Here is a 20,890-nt window from a genome sequence, read left to right on the forward strand (position 1 = left end):
GAGAGGCTGAGGCTGGAAGACACTAGAGCCCAGGAGCTGGAGGCTGAAGTGAGCTGACTGCACCACCGCACTCTAGCCTGGGTGACAGAGACCCTCTCTTTAAAAAATGAGAGAGAGAGCGCTGAAACCCAGCATGTGCTTAGGAATGTGTAGATGAACAAATGAAAGAAAATACTTTTTTTCTTTTTATATAGAAATACACAGCGAAGGGGGAAAATATTATTTGAGCAAGGAATTTTTCTACTCTAGGAACTCACCTATCTTACAGCCTTGAGTGAGACACCCAGAATTAAGATGTATGAGACCACTCAGTCATACACCCACAAAATGCTGCATGGTGTAGTCTTACTAAAAAGCAAACAGTTATTACTGACAGAAAAGGTGCCAGCTAGTATGTGAATTAACTGAACCCTCACGCAGAAGAATCCCTGTCTCCTTACCTGGTTGTTAAGTTCTTTAAGGGTAAGAACCATACCCAGATAGCCTTACATTCCTCCCAAACCTTGGCAAAGTGTTGGTGCACAGGCCAGGCTGAAATGTGTTTGACCTATACCCTACACAGCTCCTTTTATAGCTCCTTCTTCTAAACCTATGTATTCCCAGTTTTTTACAGAAATATCCAAGAAATTCAGGATGCTAGATAAGGGGAGGTAGGAAGATAAAGGAGACACCACAAAATACAAAACTGGTTAAGAAATGATTAAAGAAAGAAACCTAATACCAACAGAATGCCTGGCAAGTGAAACAGTAGGTCCCAGGCTGGTGAGTTAGCAGCCTAAAGAACTACAGCCATCTGGGCTGGGTGCAGTGGATCACTTGAGGTCAGGAGTTCAAGACCAGCCTGACCAACATGGTGAAATCCCATCTCTGCTAAAAATGTAAAAATTAGCTGGGCGTGGTGGTAGGCACCTGTAATCCCAGCTACTCGGTAGGCTGAGGCTGGAGAATCGCTTGAACCCAGGAGACAGAGGTTGCAGTGAGCCAAGATCACGCCACTGCACTTCAGCCTGGGTGACAGAGCAAGACTCTCAAAAAAAAAAAAAAAAAAAGTGGAGCCATCTGAACGGATGCTTGAGCCTCCCCTTCTCCCGTGTCAGGTTAAGGATGTTGGAGGGGAGACCAAGAAATAAAAGACAGAGACGTCACCTGAGTCAACAAAGGCTTTCACAGGATGTCCATTCACTTTGCAGTTAATATAAAGCATCACTACTTGGCCAAAACTTTCCGGAGCCTCTTCCATAGCTATTGTCATGTTTTCCTCAATGTTCTGTTGCCTGTAACAGAACAAGACCAGGGACACTGAAAGCATTAATTCCATGGAGAGAAATCAGTTTCAAAGTCACAATATTAAAAAACAGATTTGTACATATCTTTTGCCCCAAGCACAGCAGCCGAGTCATAGAAAAATTGGTGCTATATGGGGCAAGAGATCATTTCCTAAGAGGGAGTAAGATAAATAGCTGGCAGAAAATCTAAAGGCATAAAAATTACCCTATGTAAAACACTGAGCTGCCTCTATATGCTCAGAAATAAGAAACTGGAGAGCAAGGGTTACAACCCCATTTTTCTGGCAGAATGTTAGAATTTCGGGAATGTTCCAATTTTAACTGAGGGTTTTCTGGGTATCTGAATACATTTCCTAAGCCTAGAACATTACAAAAAGTTCACAAACAGAAAACACAAATATTTCAACTTCTTGTGCTGCACCTGCTGCTTCATCTCCAGGACTGGGTTTTCTAATGTGTACACTGAGGATAATTGTTACCTAGGTTGCCAAGAGGTACAAAGCATCTAGTATACAGTGCTCATATAACGGCTTATGCCACAAAAAATTGCATCCATCGCTTAAAACTACATGTATTTCATAGTTCATTTGATCCATGAAATAATTTGTTTAAAAATTCAACATGCTGGCTGTGCACGGTGGCTCATGCCTGTAATCCCAACACTTTGGGAGGCCAAGGCAGGTGGATCACCAGAGGTCAGGAGTTCAAGACCAGTCTGGCCAACATGGTGAAACCCTATCTCTACTAAAAATACAAAAACCAGCCGGGCATGGTGGCATGCACCTGTAATCCCAGCTACTCAGGAGGCTGAGGCAGTAGAATTGCTTGAACCCGGGAGGTGGAGGTTGCAGTGAGCCGAGATCGCACCACTACACTCCAGCCTGGGTGACAGAGCGAGCCACCAAAAAAAAAAAAAAAAAAAAAAAAAAATCAACATGCCAGGTGCAGTGGCTCACACCTGTAGTCCCAGCACTTTGGAAGGCCAAAGTAGATGGATCCCTTGAGCTCAGGAGTTTGAGCTCAGGAGTTTCAGAGCAGCCTGGGCAACATGGTGAAACCCCATCTCTCCCCACCAAAAGGAAGGAAAAGAAAACAAAAAAATCAACACAACTCTAATTCTTACATGAGAAAAGCAACAAAAGGGAGTTCTTGCTTACTCCAACATCTCATGTTTATTCCCAATTTTTTTCTACTCCCTTAAAACAGCATGAATCAATCTCCTTTCAAAAACATTATCAAATACTACTAACATTAATGGAAACTAGGTCAGTGGCTGGGCAACTTACCTGAAGACTGAGACACTAACAAAACAGGTTTTAAGATTCAGGATAACCTACACTGTAAATCCAGGGTTGGTAAATCATAGCCTGCTGTTTAGGCAAAAAAAGTTTTATGGAAACACAGTGATATAGTGCATTTACATATTGTCCTATTGTCTATGGCTGCTTTCACATGGCAGTGGCGGAGTTGAACACGAGCAACACAGATTGTATGGTCTGCAAAGACTAAAATATTTACTATCTGCCCATTTATATAAAGTCCACTAAGGCCACGCACAATGGCTCATGCCTATAATCCCAGCACTTTGGGAGGGCAAGGCAGGAGGAACACTTGAGGCCAGGAGTTTGACACCAGCCTGGGCAACACAGTGAGACCCTATCACTGTAATTAGCTGGGCGTGGTAGCACAAGCCTGTAGTCCCAGCTATTCAGAAGACTGAGTCAAGAGATCGCTTGGGCCTGGGAGGATGAGGCTGCAGTGAGCTAGGATGGCACCACTGCACTCCAGCCTGGATGACAGAGCAAGACACTGTCTTTTTTTTTTTTTTTTGCCATTTTATGGTGCTGACCCTGTCTCTTCAACAAACAAACAAACAAACAAACAAACAAAAAATAAACCTCAGGCCAAGTGTGGTGGCTCACACCTATAATCCAAGCACTCTGGGAGCTGGACAGATCACTTGAGCCCAGGACTTCAAGACACGACTGGGCAACACGGTGAACCTCGTCTCTACAAAATACAAAAAAAATTAGCCAGGTGTGGTGGTGTGCCTATAGACCCAGCTACTTGGGAGGCTGATGGGGGAGGATCACCTGAGCCCAAGAAGTTGAGGCTATGAGCCATGATCGTGCCACTACACTCCAGCCTAAACGTCGGAGGCCCTGTCTCAAAACAAATAAAAAAAAACTCTGCTGACTCCTGCTCTAACTACAGTTTCTGTCCTTTAATAATAATAATCTAGCTCAAGTGAACTGATGGCTTTATCAGTCATTTTGCAACAAAATTTAAACTCAGAAAGTCAAAGGCACCTTCCTTTAGGCAAATATGAAAGCTATCGAACCTTGGTGTTCACATACCCTGTGTAATCACTGGTGTAGCAAGCCAAATGAAACTTTAATAGACATTTTATATAATTACACAGGTTTTATGCTATTGCACATTATTAAACATAGAAATAACCTAAAATTAATTGTATACTTCATCATGCATGGACTCCAACCCAAATGAGTTTCAACAAAAAATCCTCTGCAATAACAACAGCTACTTTGGCTTTTCTGGGGTCCATATGTAGAGAGTCTCTTCACAGGTACAAGGTTTTCACCTTTCAAAGAATAGATGCAGCCAGGCGGCAGTGGCTCACACCTATAATCCCAGCACTTTGGGAGGACGAGAAGGGCGGATCACCTGAGGTCAGGAGTTTGAGACCAGCCTGGCCAAGATGGTGAAACCCTGTCTTTACTAAAAATACCAAAATAGCCGGGCGTGGTGGCGCATGCCTGTAATCCCAGCTACTCAGGAGGCTGAGGCAGCAGAATCGCTTGAACCTGGGAGGCGGAGGCTGCAATGAGCGGAGATCGCACCACGGCACTCAGGCCTGGGCGACAGAGCAAGACTCCAGTCTTGGGGGTCCTGGGGTGGGGAAGAGAATAGATGTGTCACCCTATTTCCTTCACTCAAGCCCTAGAAAGAAACATGAGCCATATGGACATTCTCTATTTCACTTCTATTCTTCTTATTTTTTTGAGACGGAGTTTCATAATGACTTAGGGCTGTCAATTAATTCTAGTGTACAATTATATTTCTTTTTTTCTCCTGAGATGGGGGTCTCATTCTCTTGCCCATGTCGGAATGCAGTGGTACGATCATAGCTTACTGCAGCCTCCAACTACTCGGCTCGAGTGATCTTCCTGCCTCAGCCTCCTGAGTAGCTGGGACTGCAGGTGCATGCCACTACACCTGGCTAATTTATTTTATTTTTTGTAAAGACAGAGTCTCACTTTACTGCCCAGGCTGGTCTCAACCTCCTGGCTTCAAGCAAAGTGTTAGGATTACAGGCATGAGCCACCATGACTAGCCTGTATTTCTGATTTCAAATGTAGTAAGAAGAGTAAGAGGCAGAACATGGTGCTCACACTTGTAATCCCAGCACTTTGAGAGGCTGAGGTAGGAGATCAATTGAGGTCAGGAGTTTGAGACTAGCCCGGCCAACATGGCGAAATGCTGTCTCAAAAAAAAAAAAAAAAAGAAAAGAAAAAAATTAAAAAGAAAAAAGAAGAAGAAGAAAGGGCTAAGTGCAGTGGCTCATGCCTATAATCCTAGCACTTTGGGAGGCCGAGGAGCATGGATTGCGTGAGCTCAGGAGTTCAAGACCAGCCTGGGCAACATGGTGAAATCCTGTCTCTACAAAAAATGAAAAAATTAGCTGGGCGTGGTGGCAGATGCATGTATTCCCAGCTATTCGGGAGGCTAAGGTGAGAACACCTCAGTCTCGGGGAGGTCCAGGCTGTAATGAGCTGTGATTGTGCCACTGTACTCCAGCCTGGGTGACAGAGTGAGACCTTGTCTCAAAAAAAAAAAAAGATAAAAAGAATAAGAAGTTTAAAAAAGCATTTGATTTCTAAGTTGATAGATAGTATAATACAATGACCAAGTTAGGCTTCATTTAAGTAACCAAAATGATGACATGGTCCCTAAAAGGCTAAGTAGTCTAAGCGTAGTCCAAGTATCACTGCTGTTATCTTTCTCTTAGTTATATTAAGTTCTTCACAATTAGCAACAAAAACTGACTTGAGGCAGGAAAAGCAGCTGTCCTGTTTTTCAGAGAATGACTGAACAGAATCTTGCTTGTGACTATCAGTGTGACTGAGGCTGGAACAGCGTCACTGTCCTTGCTTGAGCTGCATGCCCGACAATTCTGATTCATCAGATTTGGGAGAAGAGCCCAAGCATCTGCATTTTTAAAAGCTTCTCATGGGATTTTACTATAGCCCCAGGTGAGAACCACTGCATTACAGAAACTGAGAGCTGGAAACATGTCCAGCATTCAGTTTATCCACTGAGGCCAGTACAAGAAATGCAGCAAGAAAACAGACCTAGGACTACCAACGTTCCATCGGTGCAGAGCCCTCTCTAATCCAATCATGTTTAAGCCCTGGATTTATTCAGGACTTATACAATATGTCTAAAGAGAGAGAGTCAAATCAGCCCATGTAATATGCAACCAGCCTTGCTGTCTCACCAGATGGTGGATTCCGCTCAGTCTGGGGGTCATTTATCTAGAGCTGTGTTATGATGCTCTGTCTGCTAGTCAGGGAGTCTTCCTTAAAATTTTAGAACAGAAAGTTATTAAACTAAGCACCAATATCTTTGTCATGTCAAATCGAAATGCGTAGAAAATGAAAGAGGAGAGACTAACCTAAAAGACTGAGGTTACTATCTCAACTGCAAAACAGAGAAGCTACCTCCAAGCAGATGCCCCACTAATGTCAGATAACCTGCAGTTTGGGAAATCTGGAGTCTCTAAGTCTTGTTCTTTAGATGAACAGGTCATTACCTTATATCTTCTTCTATCTTTGCCTGAGCTTCAAGGTCAAAGGGATCAGCAGAAAACAGACGAATCCTTTCTTGCTCTCTCCGGGCTCGGTCCTGCTGCTGCTCCACCAGGACTCTAGAAAATTTCTCTACAAAAATAAGGGAGAAAAATCTTAAATACCACTATATTTTCAACCTTTATCAGTACTTTTCCACACCAAACAATTTCTCAAACTACAACTGTAAGAGATGCAGAGAGGATGCCTAAAGCTTATTTGAAATGAGCAATTACATTTACTTTCTATTCTCCTAGTCAAGGCTATTTCATCATTTAAATTCAGTGTAAAGAAAGTATTTGTGGCTGGGTGTGGTAGCTCATGCCTATAATCTCGACACTTTGGGAGGCTGAGGTGGGAGGACCGTTTGAGCCTAGGAGTTTGCGACCAGCCTGGGCAACAAAGCAAGACCTTGTCTCTACAAAAAATATAAAAATTAGTCGGGCATGGTGGTGCGTGCCTGTAGTCCCGGCTATTGTCGGATGGGGATTCAAGGGTGGGGGGATGGCTTGAGCCCAGGAGGTCGAGGCTGCAGTGCGCTGTGATGGCACCACACACTCCAGCCTGGGTGACATGGTGAGACCCTGTTTTTTTAAAAAAAAAAAAAAAAGAAAAAGAAAAAAGTATTTGCAAAAATCTTTTATAAGAAGTTATCTATCATATTGTTTCTACTCAGAGGTAACAACTTTCCAATTTAAAACGGTGGGGAGTGACCATGTGGCAGATGAATGTCCCCACTCCTCCCCTCATTGTTCTCGTTATCCTATTACCTAGAAACAATACAGCATTACATAATCTCCTTTTCCTCTTCTAGTTTCATTGCCTTTATAACATGCCCTGCCTTAAGCCAGATAAATTAAGTATAAACTATTTTTAGTCTACCTATATTTTGTGTGTGTTCTGATGAATTAATAGGCAGGAAAATTAGTAGAGAAAACACTGCTTGCTGTAAGATGTATGTTACAACAAGAGCCTATTTTGCAATTTCTTTTTTTTTTGAGATGGAGTTTCACTCTTGTTGCCCAGGCTGGGGTGCAATGTCATGATCTCGGCTCGCTACAACCTCCACCTCCCGGGTTCAAGTGATTCTCCTGCCTCAGCCTCCCAAGTAGCTGGGATTACAGGTGCCTGCCACCACACCCAGCTATTTTTTGTATTTTTATTAGAGATGGGGTTTCACCATGTTGGCCAGGCTGGTCTTGAACTCCTGACCTCAGGTGATCCACACGCCCGGCCTATTTTGCAATTTCTTAAATGGTGGTACATTTAAGTGTGCAAACTTAAATGCCCCATCATCACCGTCTTTGGTGGTTAGATATGCTGATATAAGAGATTAAAAGATATTATCACAATGGTTATCTGAACTACTAATGCACACAATACAGATGGATCTAAAAAGCATTGAGTGAAAAGCCTAACATGAGCTGGGAGTGGTGGCTCACGCCTGTAATCTCAGTACTTTGGGAGGCCAAGACGGGTGGGTCACAAGGTCAGGAGTTTGAGACCAGATCTCTACTAATAAGACAAAAATTAGCCGGGTGTGGTGGTGCATGCCTGTAGTCCCAGCTACTTGGGACACTGAGGCGGGAGAATCACTTGAATCCGGGAGGCGAAGGTTGCAGTGAGCAGAGATCGCGCCACTGCACTCCAGCCTGGGAGACAGAGTGAGACTCCATCTCAGGAAAAAAAAAAAAAACAAAGCCTAACACGAGAGAGCAGACACTCTATTATTCCATATACATGAAGCTTACAAACAGGGGAAACTAAACCGTAGATTATCAAAACAGTAGTAACCTATAAGGAGAGGAGACTGACTAGAAAGGAACACAGTGGAACTTTCTGGAGTGAGAGAAATGTCCTGTGTCTTGACTGGCGTTACAGGAGTTTGTCAAAACTCAAGGAATTGTATATTTAAAATCTGAGTACTTTGCTGTAAGGTAGATTGCCAATTTAAAGACAGTCAATTGAGGAATGAGTCATTAAGTGTCTGTTATGTTTTTAGACTTAACCCAATTTAACTCATAAACGCAAGAGTAAAATAAGAGTAATTTATAGAGAAAACTCGATTCATAAAGATGGCTAAAAGTTGGCTGGGTGTGACCGCTCATGCCTGTAATCCCAGCACTTTGGGAGGCCAAGGCAGGCAGACTGCTTGAGCCCAAGAATTTGAAAGCAGCCTGGACAACATGGCAAAACTCCATCTCTATAAAATACAAAAAATAACTTGGAGTGGACTGAGGTTAAGGTGATTCAATTTTGCCATACAGGGCACTGAACCTTCCTGGCATCAGCTGGCTTGTTGGTGATCACTTTAATTGAAGATCTAACTAAACAGGTTAAAATATCAGTACTGGCATGGTGGCTCACACCTGTAATCCCAGCACTTTGGGAGGCTGAGGTGGCCGGATCATGAGGTCAGGAGATCAAGACCATCCTGGCTAACATGGTTAAACCCCATCTCTACTAAAAATACAAAAAATTAGCCAGGCGTGGCAGCGTGCGCCTGTAGTCCCAGCTACTTGGGAGGCTGAGGCAAGAGAATAGCATGAACCTGGGAGGCAGAGCTGGCAGTGAGCCAAGATTGTGCCACTACACTCCAGCCTGGGTGAAAGAGCAAGACTCCGTCTCAAAAAAAAAAAAAAAAAAAAAAATCAGTACCTAGGTTATGTGCTGCCAAAAACAATGAGGAAAACAAAAAGTAAACCGAGGGGGGTGGCCTAGATGGATTTCACTCCTAAAACTCTACTGCTGTTTCCAATTAACTCAGCCTTTGACTTTAGTACTAATTTACCTCTCACAGAGAAAAAACTGGTATGTTCAATAAATCATGAGACACAGTGTTGCTTGAGTCTCTTCACATTTGCTATGACACAGCTTCTTCACCTCAGGCCAGCCTAACAGCCTTCCAAATTTATAAGCTTACCAAGGTCTCCACTGAGCAGAGCTTCTGCCAGGGGTGGATTGCGTTCCTTCAGCAAGGACAGCTCATGCGGGTTGGCCAGCAACATATCTCGGAGCAAGGCTGGATTGTCCAAGCCCTGAGGAGATGAAGTTATTTCTCCAGGAGATGAGTGGGACTGCTGTGTTCCTGGTGGCTGGCGCTGCCGGGGACTTGATGTGCCAGGCACAGCTATACTACTGAAATCTATTCGGGGTAAGTCTGTTGGGGAAAATCAATTCAGTTTACTCAAATTACTCTACAAAAACAAGCACTTGAAGGAAACAGCAGAACACTTGCTCATACATGGTACGTGACAGCAGCAAAGGTAACTGTAGACTTCACCCTTGTTCTTTCTCATGCTGACTCTGAATATAAAGACTGCAGGCTGAGAGTGAATCGATAGAAGAAAAATAGGGGGAAGGTGATAGTAGTAACCTCAAATTTTTAGCTTATAAAATATCTCACAATAGACATCAGGTTTTTAATTTACGTTTTTAAATAATTAAAGCGGCCAGGCGCGGTGGCTCACACCTGTAATCCCAGCACTTTGGGAGGTCAAGGTGGCTGGATCACCTGAGGTCAGAAGTTCAAGACCAGCCTGGTCAACATGGTGAAACTCCGTCTCTACTAAATATACAAAAATTAGCCAGGTGTGGTGGCAGTCGCCTGTAATCCCAGCTACTCGGGAGGCTGAGGCAGGAGAATCACCTGAACCCGGGAGGTGGAGGTTGCAGTGAGCCGAGATGGCGCCATTGCACTCCAGCCCAGGCAAGAGCGAAACTTCGTCTCAAAAAAAAAAAAAAAAAATTTAAGCTAGTTTCAATAAATATAATTGCATAAGTCTGGATGTTGTTCTTGAGAAAAATCCTACTCTGGTCTGACATATGGTTCAAACAGCCTTGGCGCTTGGATCAAAGAATTTTTTTTTTTTTTTTGAGACGCAGTCTTGCCTTGTTGCCCAGGCTGGAGTGCAATGGCACGATCTTGCCTCACTGCAACCTCTGCCTCCTGGGTTCAAGTGTTTCTCCTGCCTCGGCCTCCCGAGTAGCTGGGATTACAGGCGTCTGCCACTACGCCCAGCTAATTTTTTGTATTTTTAGTAGAGATGGGATTTCACCATGTTGGCCAGGCTGGTCTCGAAATCCTGACCTCAGGTGATCCACCCACCTCAGCCTCCCAAAGTGCTAGGATTATAAGTGTGAGCCACCACGCCTGGCCGGATCAAAGGATATTATATATGTCAAGTGAGCAGCATAAATATTAGATGCTAAATTTTGCAAGTCAGTGCTAAACGTATTGGCTCTGGGAAGTTCTTAATAGTTCTCTGAATTTATACTTTAATCTGTGCATTTCTGCTAACTCTTCTCATGCCCTTGGGGAGCTAAACAGTGTCATCATTTTATAGAAAAGAAAGAAGAAAAGGGACTTGCATAGGTTCTCAGTGCTGAGTACACCAAAAACTACCACAGTTTAGAAGCTACAACTCCCAGGTTCTATATGCCAGGCTGAACTGACCTTACTAAAATGAAAGGAAGATAAAAGGGAATTTTAATCCTTACACAACGGACTCACATATTGTATGACCCCATTTATATGAAATGTCCCAAACAGGCAAATACATAGAGACAGAAAGTAGACTTGTAGTTGTCTAGGCTGCAGAGCCTAGGGGGAAATGGGAAATGACTATAAGTGGGTATAGGATTTCTTTTTAAGGTAATGAAAATATGCTAAAATGGACTGTGGTGATGGTTACACAACCCATGAATATAGTAAAAAAAATCATTTAAATGCATGAATTGTATCTCAATAAAACTGTTATTTAAAAAAGAAAAACGAAAAAGAGAAAAGTAAACAAGGAGAGCCAGAATGAGGGGCTAGGCCTGAGTCAATCGACATTCCTTCAACTCCAAAAAATATATTTGATGGTCAAACTTGTCTGAACAACTGAATACTTTTCTTAAAGATAATTGTGTTTAATGTTATAAATGACAGTACACTAAGCAATTCCACAGTGATCAGAATTATAGCACAATCCTTGCACTATTAAGGATTTTATATAAACTAAAAAATCAAAAAACAAACAAACTTGTCTCAAGTCTGGGACTATCCTGAAGCCTTTTTGGACCTCAGATAGAAAAAGGGAATGCTTAAACTCATGATGTAACATTTCTACCCTTTATCAGGGGTTCAACTAGCCACTTTCTTCAACTCCCAACCAAGGAAATGGTGAAGTGAAGAGGATGATCTCTGTGACGTAGTTAATCTATACCAGCCAGAAAAACATATATGGGTGGGCCCTCTTTGCAGGTCAAGAAATGTTATCTCCACTCCTGTTATACATTATCTTGAGAGTCCATTCACTTCAGAATAATTCTCAAAAACATGTTTACTTAATAGACCAGATCACTCCCGCCCCAACCTGTTGGCTCTCTTGTCCATAAGCAACAATACAGAAGAAAAAAAAAAAAAAAAAAAGAAGTAAATTCCGAAATTAACAATCTCATCAAATCAACCAAAGGAAGATGTGGTTTTTACTGACTGTCATAGTTGTCATAGTTGTTTAAATACGTTTAACTTCTTTCTAAAGTTTAACTGTGGCCCCAAGGGACTGATGTCTTCCAGATCTGGTGGAGCTGGTCCTTGATAGTCTCAGTAAGCTCCAGTTTCAGGCTGAATGGAAACACTGTGGCTAAAACTGCAGTCAGTCTGTCATCACCCAGACTCTGCCAGCATCTGTCACCATAAACTTTAAAACTGGTGACCTACAGGCTAAACACTATTTAAGAAAATCTATCTGAATATGGCAGCGAATGGAAAAAAAACCACGCATTTCACCAAGCTGTTTCACATTAAGACCTTATAAACATTTTGTGGATCATGAACCACTTCAAGTATCTGAACAAAGCTATGACCCTCTCTCTATCCAGTGCACACACATGTTCACATCCACACAATTCTGCCTATTATTTCAGTGACATAGAACCTACTAAATCCCAACGCACAGATTTCAGACTATAAACATCTATTATAAAAGGAGCATCAAAGATAGATAAACGTTTCTTTGTATGTGATTAACACAGCTAGTAGGAAAGAACCACAACTTGGTGGTCAAGCTGCTTAATGTTTATCAAGTTCAGCATAATGGAAAAAGCATCAAATTTTAATTCCTGTGCCCTCACTTAATAGCTATGTAACTTTAAAGACACCATTTAAAATCCGAGCTTATAATTATAAATTATTATGCAAATTATTATGTAAATCCCCCCACAATCAAGTTATGAGATCATGTGAAATGCAGCTCCAAGTGCCTAGCTGGCTATAAAATGCTCCAGAAAAGCTGGCCACTGAAGGACAGACACAAAGTAGCAAAATCATAGGCTTATGTATTCTTTCAAGTCCTTCCCAAGGATAAAGATTATTGTATAATTATCGCTGATAACAGAAGCTAATATTTATTGAGGGCTTGCTATGTGCTAAGATTTTACATGCATTAGCCTCACGTCAGCTTTAGGAGTTGGGGTTAATTATGGCATCTATCTTACAGAAGAGGAAACCAATTTAGAGACGTTAAAATACTTGTTCAAAGTTATACAGCAGGGAAAAGGCAGAGTCAGGATCTGTATTCTGTAGTCTGAATCCAAAGGGAATCCAAAACTCTGAGGCGCTATGCTCTGCTACCTGCTGATGGTTGTGCTGGGGGATGCTCAACCACCAGATGTCTTACTTGGGAACTGCACTGGAGGTCGAGGGTCTGCATTCTCCTTCTGTCGTAAAATCACAACATCCCCATCTTTCAAGCCATAAGAAGCCAATGATCTGTGGTTGTCTGTGAGAGGTCTTTCAGCATAGACGATCTACAACAAGAAAAGATATACAACAGTATAAAGCACTGAGAAGTAACACAGCGCAAAGCAGAAGGACCAGTTTTCCCCTGAATCAGATGTCACATTCCTTTCAAACCCTCCAGTGGATTCCCACCACATCCAGAACAAAACCCACAGTCCTTCCCGTCACCTACCAGGACCAAACAATGTGGCCCCTGGCTCCCCTTCTGACTTGGCCTTTCACTATGACTGCTGTTCCTCAAACAACAGGGATCAACTTCCCCTTCAGGGCTGTTTCTCTTGTTTTCTCTACCTGAGGAATGTTCTTTTTCCACTCATTTTTTTCCTTTTATGTCTCTGATCAAACATTACTCTTTAGAGTTCTTCCCTAATATGTTATTTGAAATGTACTTTCAACTAACACAATATATATTTACTTATTGTCCTTCTGCCCCATTAAATGTAAACTACTTGAGGACAAAGACTTTGTTTCATTCACGAGATCATAAATGCTTAGAACAGGGCCTGTTATATAACTGATGCTCAAATATTTGTTGAACTAAAGAATGAGTGAATTTATGGAAATGGATATAATTTTAGATTTAATTTGTAGCAGGGAGGAAAAGGGAATGATTTATTCTGGGTATGCTAACTAACTACAGTACTATTAAATAAAGTGTGCACTTTGAAATAATCTTGTACACTGGCAAAAGGGTCCCAAATATCATCCTTCCCGCACTGCAATCTTCCTTCTCTTCTACCACTCTCAAAGTTTTATCACTCTGGGCCGGGCACGCTGGCTCATGCCTGTAATCCCAGCACTTTGGGAGGCCAAGGCGGGTGGATCACGAGGTCAGGGGTTCGAGACCAGACTGGCCAACATGGTGAAACTCCGTCTCTACTAAAAATACAAAAATTAGCCCAGTGTGGTGGCACGTGCCTGTAATCCCAGCTACTCCAGATGCTGAGGCAGGAGAATTGCTTAAACCCAGGAGGCGAAGGTTGCAGGGCTGAGATCGCACCACTGCACTCTAGCCTGGGCAAGCAAGATTCCATCTTGGTGGGGTGGCGGGAGCGGGGAGACTGGAAAATAAAGTGAAACTAAGAAAATAACAACTAAATACAAGTGGAAAAAAGAATTAGGAATGTACTACTAATAAAAATATTTTATGATGTGTAATCAAACTGAAGAAAACCTGAGAGCACAAATAGATGAAATAATGCGTTGCAGATAGAAAGAACAAAGGTACACTATAATTTTATCATGAAAAAACATAAAATCTACCCTGCATTATTATATACTCCAGAAAGGCATTCAGAATAAACTCAGGCTTTGAAAGGTTTTCCTCCTAATGATTTGCTTTTCACCAGGCCACATGCGAACTGAGGAACATGAGTTCTATCCTTGCCAGTAACTCCCTGCGAGGGGCATGACACTCAGCGGGTCCAGGCCTCACCCTTCCCATGTGTCAAGCAAGCAGGTGGGCTAGATCATCATTACAGCTGTCCCTTCCAGTTCTCTCTGCTAACATTATCATTCTATGTTTCCTTACAGCTTTCATAGTAAGGTTACCTGAAATAAAAACTGAAAACACAGCATTCAAACTGGAAAAAAAGTGATTATGCCATATCTGCTCTCAGAATTTACAGACATGAGGAACAGAAAAGGAAAATGAGTTCCTACCAAAATCAAATTCTTCTGAATATGAGCAAATTTGTAGGCCCAATTATACAAGTTTTATGCATGACTTGAAAAAAAATACTATTAAGTTCTTAATGCTCAACTTGCCGAGTTAAAACACATTTCGGATCTGGTATGATGGCTCACGCCTGTAATCCTAGCACTTGGGGAGGCTGAGATGGGAGCATCGCTTAACCCATTTAGGAAAGAGGTTGCAAATTTTTTTTGTGTGAAAAAATCATACCTTGGCAATGACCTTGAGTGGTAGGATATAACTCCCACAAGCTTAGCGTTCCATTGGAACGCTAAGCACAAATGGGTTAAGCCCTGGAGTTTGAGACCAGCCTGGGCAACATAGTGAGACCGCATATCTAAAAAAAAAAAAATTTTAAATAGCCAGCCATGGTAGCATGTGACTGTAGCCTCAGCTACTTAGGAGTCTGAGGCAGGAGGATTGCTTGAGCCCAGGAGGTCCAGGCTGTAGTGAGCTGCAGATGCACCACTGCACTCCAGCCTGGGGCAACAGAGTAAGACCCTGTCTCTTAAAAAACAAAAACAAACAAAAAAAGAACCACATTTCAACAGACTGCAACTGTCACTCCCATCATCCCATTCACACACCCTTATTTAAACACAAATTTCACAGTAAAAGTACATCAGCATCAACACAGATTTTCGGCAAAACAACTGAGAGTCATATTATAACTTGTGAGACTGCTTGGAAAAAATACATAAGCCAGAAGTGATGAGCGTCACAGGTTGAGGTGTGCAACAAGAAAAAAGAGGCATGCCAAGAGAAATGGCAGGTAGGCAGGCTCTTACAGCATAGCATCAACACTGTGAAGCCACTGTCAACAACCTACTCTTTAATTTTCCAGTTTCAGAAATTCAACTATCAGTATATTTCGAGATACATGAACAGTCTCCTGGGAGCAGAGGCACATTTTAACGGTATTTTTTTTTTTTTTTTGAGACGGAGTCTCGCTCTGTCGCCCAGGCTGGGGTGCAGTGGTGGGATCTCAGCTCACTGCAAGCTCCGCCTCCTGGGTTCACGCCATTCTCCTGCCTCAGCCTCCTGAGTAGCTGGGACTACAGGCACCTGCCACCACGCCCGGCTAATTTTTTTTTTTTTTTTTGTATTTTTTGTAGAGACGGGGTTTCGCCATGTTAGCCAGGATGGTCTCGATCTCCTAACCTTGTGATCTGCCCGCCTTGGCCTCCCAAAGTGCTGGGATTACAAACGTGAGTCACTGCGCCCGGCCACTAACTGTATTTATAAGAGAAAATTTATTTATTTACAAGGAGGAATCAAACTCAGGAGAATCAAAATGATCCTATGCAGGCTGGGTGCCGTGGCTCACGCCTATAATTCCAAAACTTTGGGAGGATGAGGTAGGAAGATCATTTGAGGCCAGGAATACAAAGCCAGCCTGGGCAATACAGCAAGACCCCATCTCTAAAATAATAATAATAATAATAATTAGCCGGGCATGGTAGCATATGCCTGTAGTCTTTATTTGGGAGACTGAAGCAGGAGGATCACCTGAGCCCAGGAGTTCGAGGTTGCAGTGAGTTACGATTGTACCACTGCAGTCCGGCCTGGGCAAAGAAATAAAAAAAAAGAAAACTGCAATGGGAACTGTCTGATTTCAAAGCCCATTACTCGAGTAGTATCATACACAGCTTTCCCAAACATTACCCCAAAGTGGCCTGGTGAATTAGCTGTGTGATTTTAACAAGTACTACTAAGCCATCCATTGCCACTAAGAGACTCTATCCACCAGGAGGATCAAAATACTGTCCACTGCTCAACGCATCCCCATGCCCTGCACATGAAGAAACACCAACTGCCCGCTCTGACTCCCACTTCACAGATGCCATACTTCACTCCATCACTGCTTAGTTGCCACAATATTTCCTCAGCAGACAATATCATTTTTTAAAGGAAGGCAGCATGATCTAACAATAAAAATGTAAAATCTAGATAACCACCACATTGAGCATGTCTATGAAATATGAAATGTTGCTTCAGTGCCAATTTCCTGGAAACACTAGACTGAAGAACCTGGGTGAGGAGCACGTGTTCCTCACACTGACGAAGCAGCAGCTGTGCTCCATTTTAGTCTAAGGACATAAATGAGATCAACTAAAGCTTAGCTAAAATTGTAATTGCCACAGAGAACTGATTTCTTTTTGTTTAAATAGGCTTGAGTCCAAGAAAGACAATTATTTTGCAGCAAAAGTCTCAAAATAAATCCATGTGATCGTCCAACCGAACATTCAGTATCTGTTAGACATAGCTTCAAATCTCTACCAATCAAAACAAAAGGTGATCCGTTGCCGGCATTCTCGATCCTTCCACCATTCATGTTACCCAACTCAACAGCTACAAAGCCCAGAATTCAAGTTTTGCCAGTTATAAGAACATACAACAAGAAAATGTATACAGCTATGAGTCTTAATCAGCAAAACTGGCACAACTGCTGGTACTTACTCCAGAGGAGGCACCCCAGAGACTGAATTATAATCTTAATCAACATTTAACAATAGACTAATTAATAAAACTCCAGAACTTTCAAGCATGAGGTCAGGTGTTTTCTGGTCTCTGAATGAGAGCCTTCTATTAATAAAAAGCTTAACAATAAATTTCTAGCATTACAGAACATAAACTGGTAGACCAGGTGCAGTGGCTCACACCTGTAATCCCAACACTCTGGGAGGCAGAGGCGGGAGAACTGCTTGAGGTTAGGAGTTCAAGCCTAGCACTGGCAAAACCTTGTCTCAAAAAAAAAAAAAAAAAAAAGTCGCAGCTACTTGGGAGGATCCCTTGACCCCAACACGTTGAGGATACAGTGAGCTGTGATTGCAACACTGTGTTCCAGCCTGGGCAAGAGCGAGATCCCATCTCTAAAACATAAACAATAAAGATAAAATAAGGACCATAAACCGGCCACAAAACACTTGGAATTACATCTGAATGGCTTCATAATAGTATTACCATTAATCAAATACCCAATATCTACCAAGTTATCTACATATACTACCCCATGTAATAGCCAATTTGACTTGTATAATCTAAATTTACTAAAAAACTTTCAAAGACTTTATGCCTTTGATCTGGCAACTGCATATCTAAGAATTCATCCTGAGAAAACAGAAATGGAGGCTACAGTCTTAAGTATATGGATGTTCATGGCATGTTACTTATAACTGCTTCCAATTTTCCCCAATATCATGCTCAACAAAAGGGAGATTGCTAAATAAATTACAACACATCTATATGATGGTATATTATGCAGCCTTTAAAATTATCAATTTGGGGCCGGGTGCGGTGGGTCACGCCTGTAATCCTAACACTTTGGGAGGCCAAGGCAGGCGGATCATTTGAGGTCAGGAGTTTGAGACCAGCCTAGCCAACATAGTGAAACCCCCATCTCTAAAGAAAATAAAAAAATTGGTCAGATGTGGTAGCGTACACTTGTAGTCCCAGCTACTTAAGAGGCTGAGGTGGGAGGATCACTTGAGCCCAGGAGGTTGAGGCTACAGTGACCTGTGAGCGCACTACTGCCTAGGTGACAGAGCAAGACCCTGTCTCAAAAAAACAAACACACAGAAGATAAAACAGTGGTTTACAAACCACAAATCATGCCGTGTGCATTTCCAAGATCATACAATTACTGCTATTATTTGCCTTTCATTTGAGGGTCCTTGTATGTTGTGCCTACTTTTTCCATATGCCACCTACAGAGGTAAATTATCATGATGTTTCAAAAATATGAAGACATTAATTTAAAGTGAAGCTAAGTTTTGATAACTGTTTGAAGTTCACCCAGGCAAGTCTGCATCAAAGCATCAAACAGAGCCATGACTGGCTTCCAAGCCCACACTCCTATTAAGGGACGGAACATGCCCAGCTTTAATCACATGTACAAGTAGAGATGGCTTGTTCTAAATTTGTTATCACTGCATTATAACTACTATAATCAGACTAGAGCTGTTAAAAATTAACACCTTTTCCAACTATATGCTTATGCGCAATTGACACTCAGGTGAAAGACTGAATTCTAAACCAGTGATCACCAATGTAGACAATTCTTTAAGGGTGGAGGAAGAAACTGAAAATATTAGAATTTTCATTTCCATTTATTTTAGTTCGTCCTTCCTTAAGTTCCATTTTGTGTGTGTACAATGTTACTTTATAGATAATGTATTACATATGAATATAATGCACATTATGTGTGTTATATGCACATGTGGCCATATATAATGCATACAACGTATCAGTTCATGTATATAATGTATTATATACATAACAGGAGCATAATCTGAAACATTTTACTGATAGGGATACATGAATGAAAGTTTGGACACCAGTGGTGTTGACACATAGTGGCAGGAAAAAATAGCCAGGAACATAAAAATATATATATTTCCTTGAAGAAATGGAGTCAGAAATGAGAGGTGAAGGAATGGGAATGCAGAAGGTAAACAAGAGGAGGAGTTCAACAGTCTAGCAAAGGAAGGGAAGATGAGTAATATGACAGAACCCTGGGAGGTAATGGGGGGGACACTCAAGTAAGTAAACATGATATATTTATAGGTAAAAACTATAATGATGTTTACTATTATGATTTGATGAAAGGAAATGACTCAAGTGTCTAGGGTGGATCCTGTTCCTGCCTGATGGGCAAGCAAGTGAAAGACAACCGACCACCAGACACCTTAAAATAGATACTGTGTTGTCAGGTTACAATGGAGCCAACAGAACAGACTGGAAAAACAGGAGCTGTTTATGGCTATCTAATACAGGCTTAACACCAGTTGGTGCCCAAGTTTCTATATGCTAATTTGGCTTGAGAAGGAAGTAAATGCCGAAACATTGACGTAATGAACAAGAAATAATTTGGAGTTAGCCTATGTTCAACTACTAAGGTATTCCTAACTTTCCCAACTGGCAGAGGGCAATGTCTGGCTGACCACACAATAAATCGTCTTTTGTGATGGCTGTAACAAGAAATTTAAGTCAATTAAAGGGGGTGTCAGGTATCCCTCTGACTTAAATTTCTTGTTTCAGCCATCACAAAAAGTGTAGGAATGGAAACAACCTCAACCTCTGTCTTTTCCCAAGCCCGAACAACAAAACCAATTTACATTTTAATTTCTTATTTTCCCCACCAGCCGGTGATCATAACCAGGGTAATAAAACAGCTAGAGGAAAAAACAATTGAAAAAGCCACTATCAGGCCGGGCGCGGTGGCTCACGCCTGTAATCCCAGCACTTTGGGAGGCCGAGGCGAGCAGATCACTTGAGATCAGGAGTTTGAAATCAGCCTGGCCAACATGGTGAAACCCCGTCTCTACTAAAAAAAAAATACAAAAATTAGCCGGGCGTGGTGGCGTGCGCCCGTAGTCCCAGCTACTCAGGAGGTTGAGGCAGGAGAATCGCTTGAACCAGGGAGGCTGGGGTTGCAGTGAGCCGAGATCCGTCTCAAAAACAAAAACAAAAAAAGAAAAACAAAAATTGAAGAGTTGATTTTCTCTATTTAAATAGTCCTTTCCTAGTTCTCCACATGAGGCATTCACTGACAGAACTGGTTCCTGAGCTTTTGTGGATTAACTTTTTAAATTCTTTCTGAACAGCTTTATGCCAAGGTTCTAAAGTTCACATTGTGTAAAGGAATCAAACTTCTGAACAAAGTATTGACACGTGTTTACCCTAAGACAGCAGAACAAGCTGTAGTTGGGCAATCGTTTTGTAAACTATTTCATAACTGCAGTAGAAAATCAAGATTTACTTGATGAAGCCTTGGGAGACCTCTATAATTTTCTTAATGTTTAGACTATTTCCTCCAGGCTAAATTTATTAAGTCATGATCTAAGTGTTTTAGTGTAAAGTTTACAGCGTTACTGTCACCAATTCTGTTTGATAAAGACTAGGGGCAGCCCCAAAGCATTTTGAGAATTACTTTGCTTAGTTAAAATATGAGAGGCTGAACTTCTTTCCAGCAAGCTGAGTAGGGAAATGAAACCACCAAACAGCACTGATACTAGGCCGTTTCCAAGCAAATATCCTTTTAAAGCATTGAGCTTTGAACTGACCCAAACTCTGAACTGTAACCTGAAAGAAAAAGGGCCTTCTGGCTTAACTACCAGGGTAGAACCGAAAGAAACAAACAGCTTGAGTTGAACCGATAGGTACTGTTTTTCAAAAGAATTTAACCAGAAACGCATGTGGTGGGTAAAGAGCATTTCCAAAGACCCCAAAATGAGGTAGTGCAAGTCTTAAACTT

The 20,890-nt window shown here is 41.9% G+C and overlaps 1 protein-coding gene across 2 annotated transcripts in view; it reads right to left on the reverse strand.

The window, feature by feature from the left end:
- The window catches only part of DDI2 (DNA damage inducible 1 homolog 2), a 43,960-nt gene that overhangs the window by 22,115 nt on the left and 955 nt on the right, over positions 1-20,890 (reverse strand). For both annotated transcript variants that reach the window (XM_055262197.2, XM_063631837.1), the window contains exons 2-5: positions 12,820-12,949; positions 9,078-9,314; positions 6,121-6,247; positions 1,147-1,274 (exon numbers count right to left, since the gene is read on the reverse strand). In XM_055262197.2, the coding sequence (XP_055118172.1) occupies positions 1,147-1,274; positions 6,121-6,247; positions 9,078-9,314; positions 12,820-12,949 (622 nt within the window). The remainder of the gene's footprint in view (positions 1-1,146; positions 1,275-6,120; positions 6,248-9,077; positions 9,315-12,819; positions 12,950-20,890) is intronic.

Source organism: Symphalangus syndactylus, chromosome 22 (assembly GCF_028878055.3).
Source record: "Symphalangus syndactylus isolate Jambi chromosome 22, NHGRI_mSymSyn1-v2.1_pri, whole genome shotgun sequence".
NCBI classification, from domain to species: Eukaryota; Metazoa; Chordata; class Mammalia; order Primates; family Hylobatidae; genus Symphalangus; species Symphalangus syndactylus.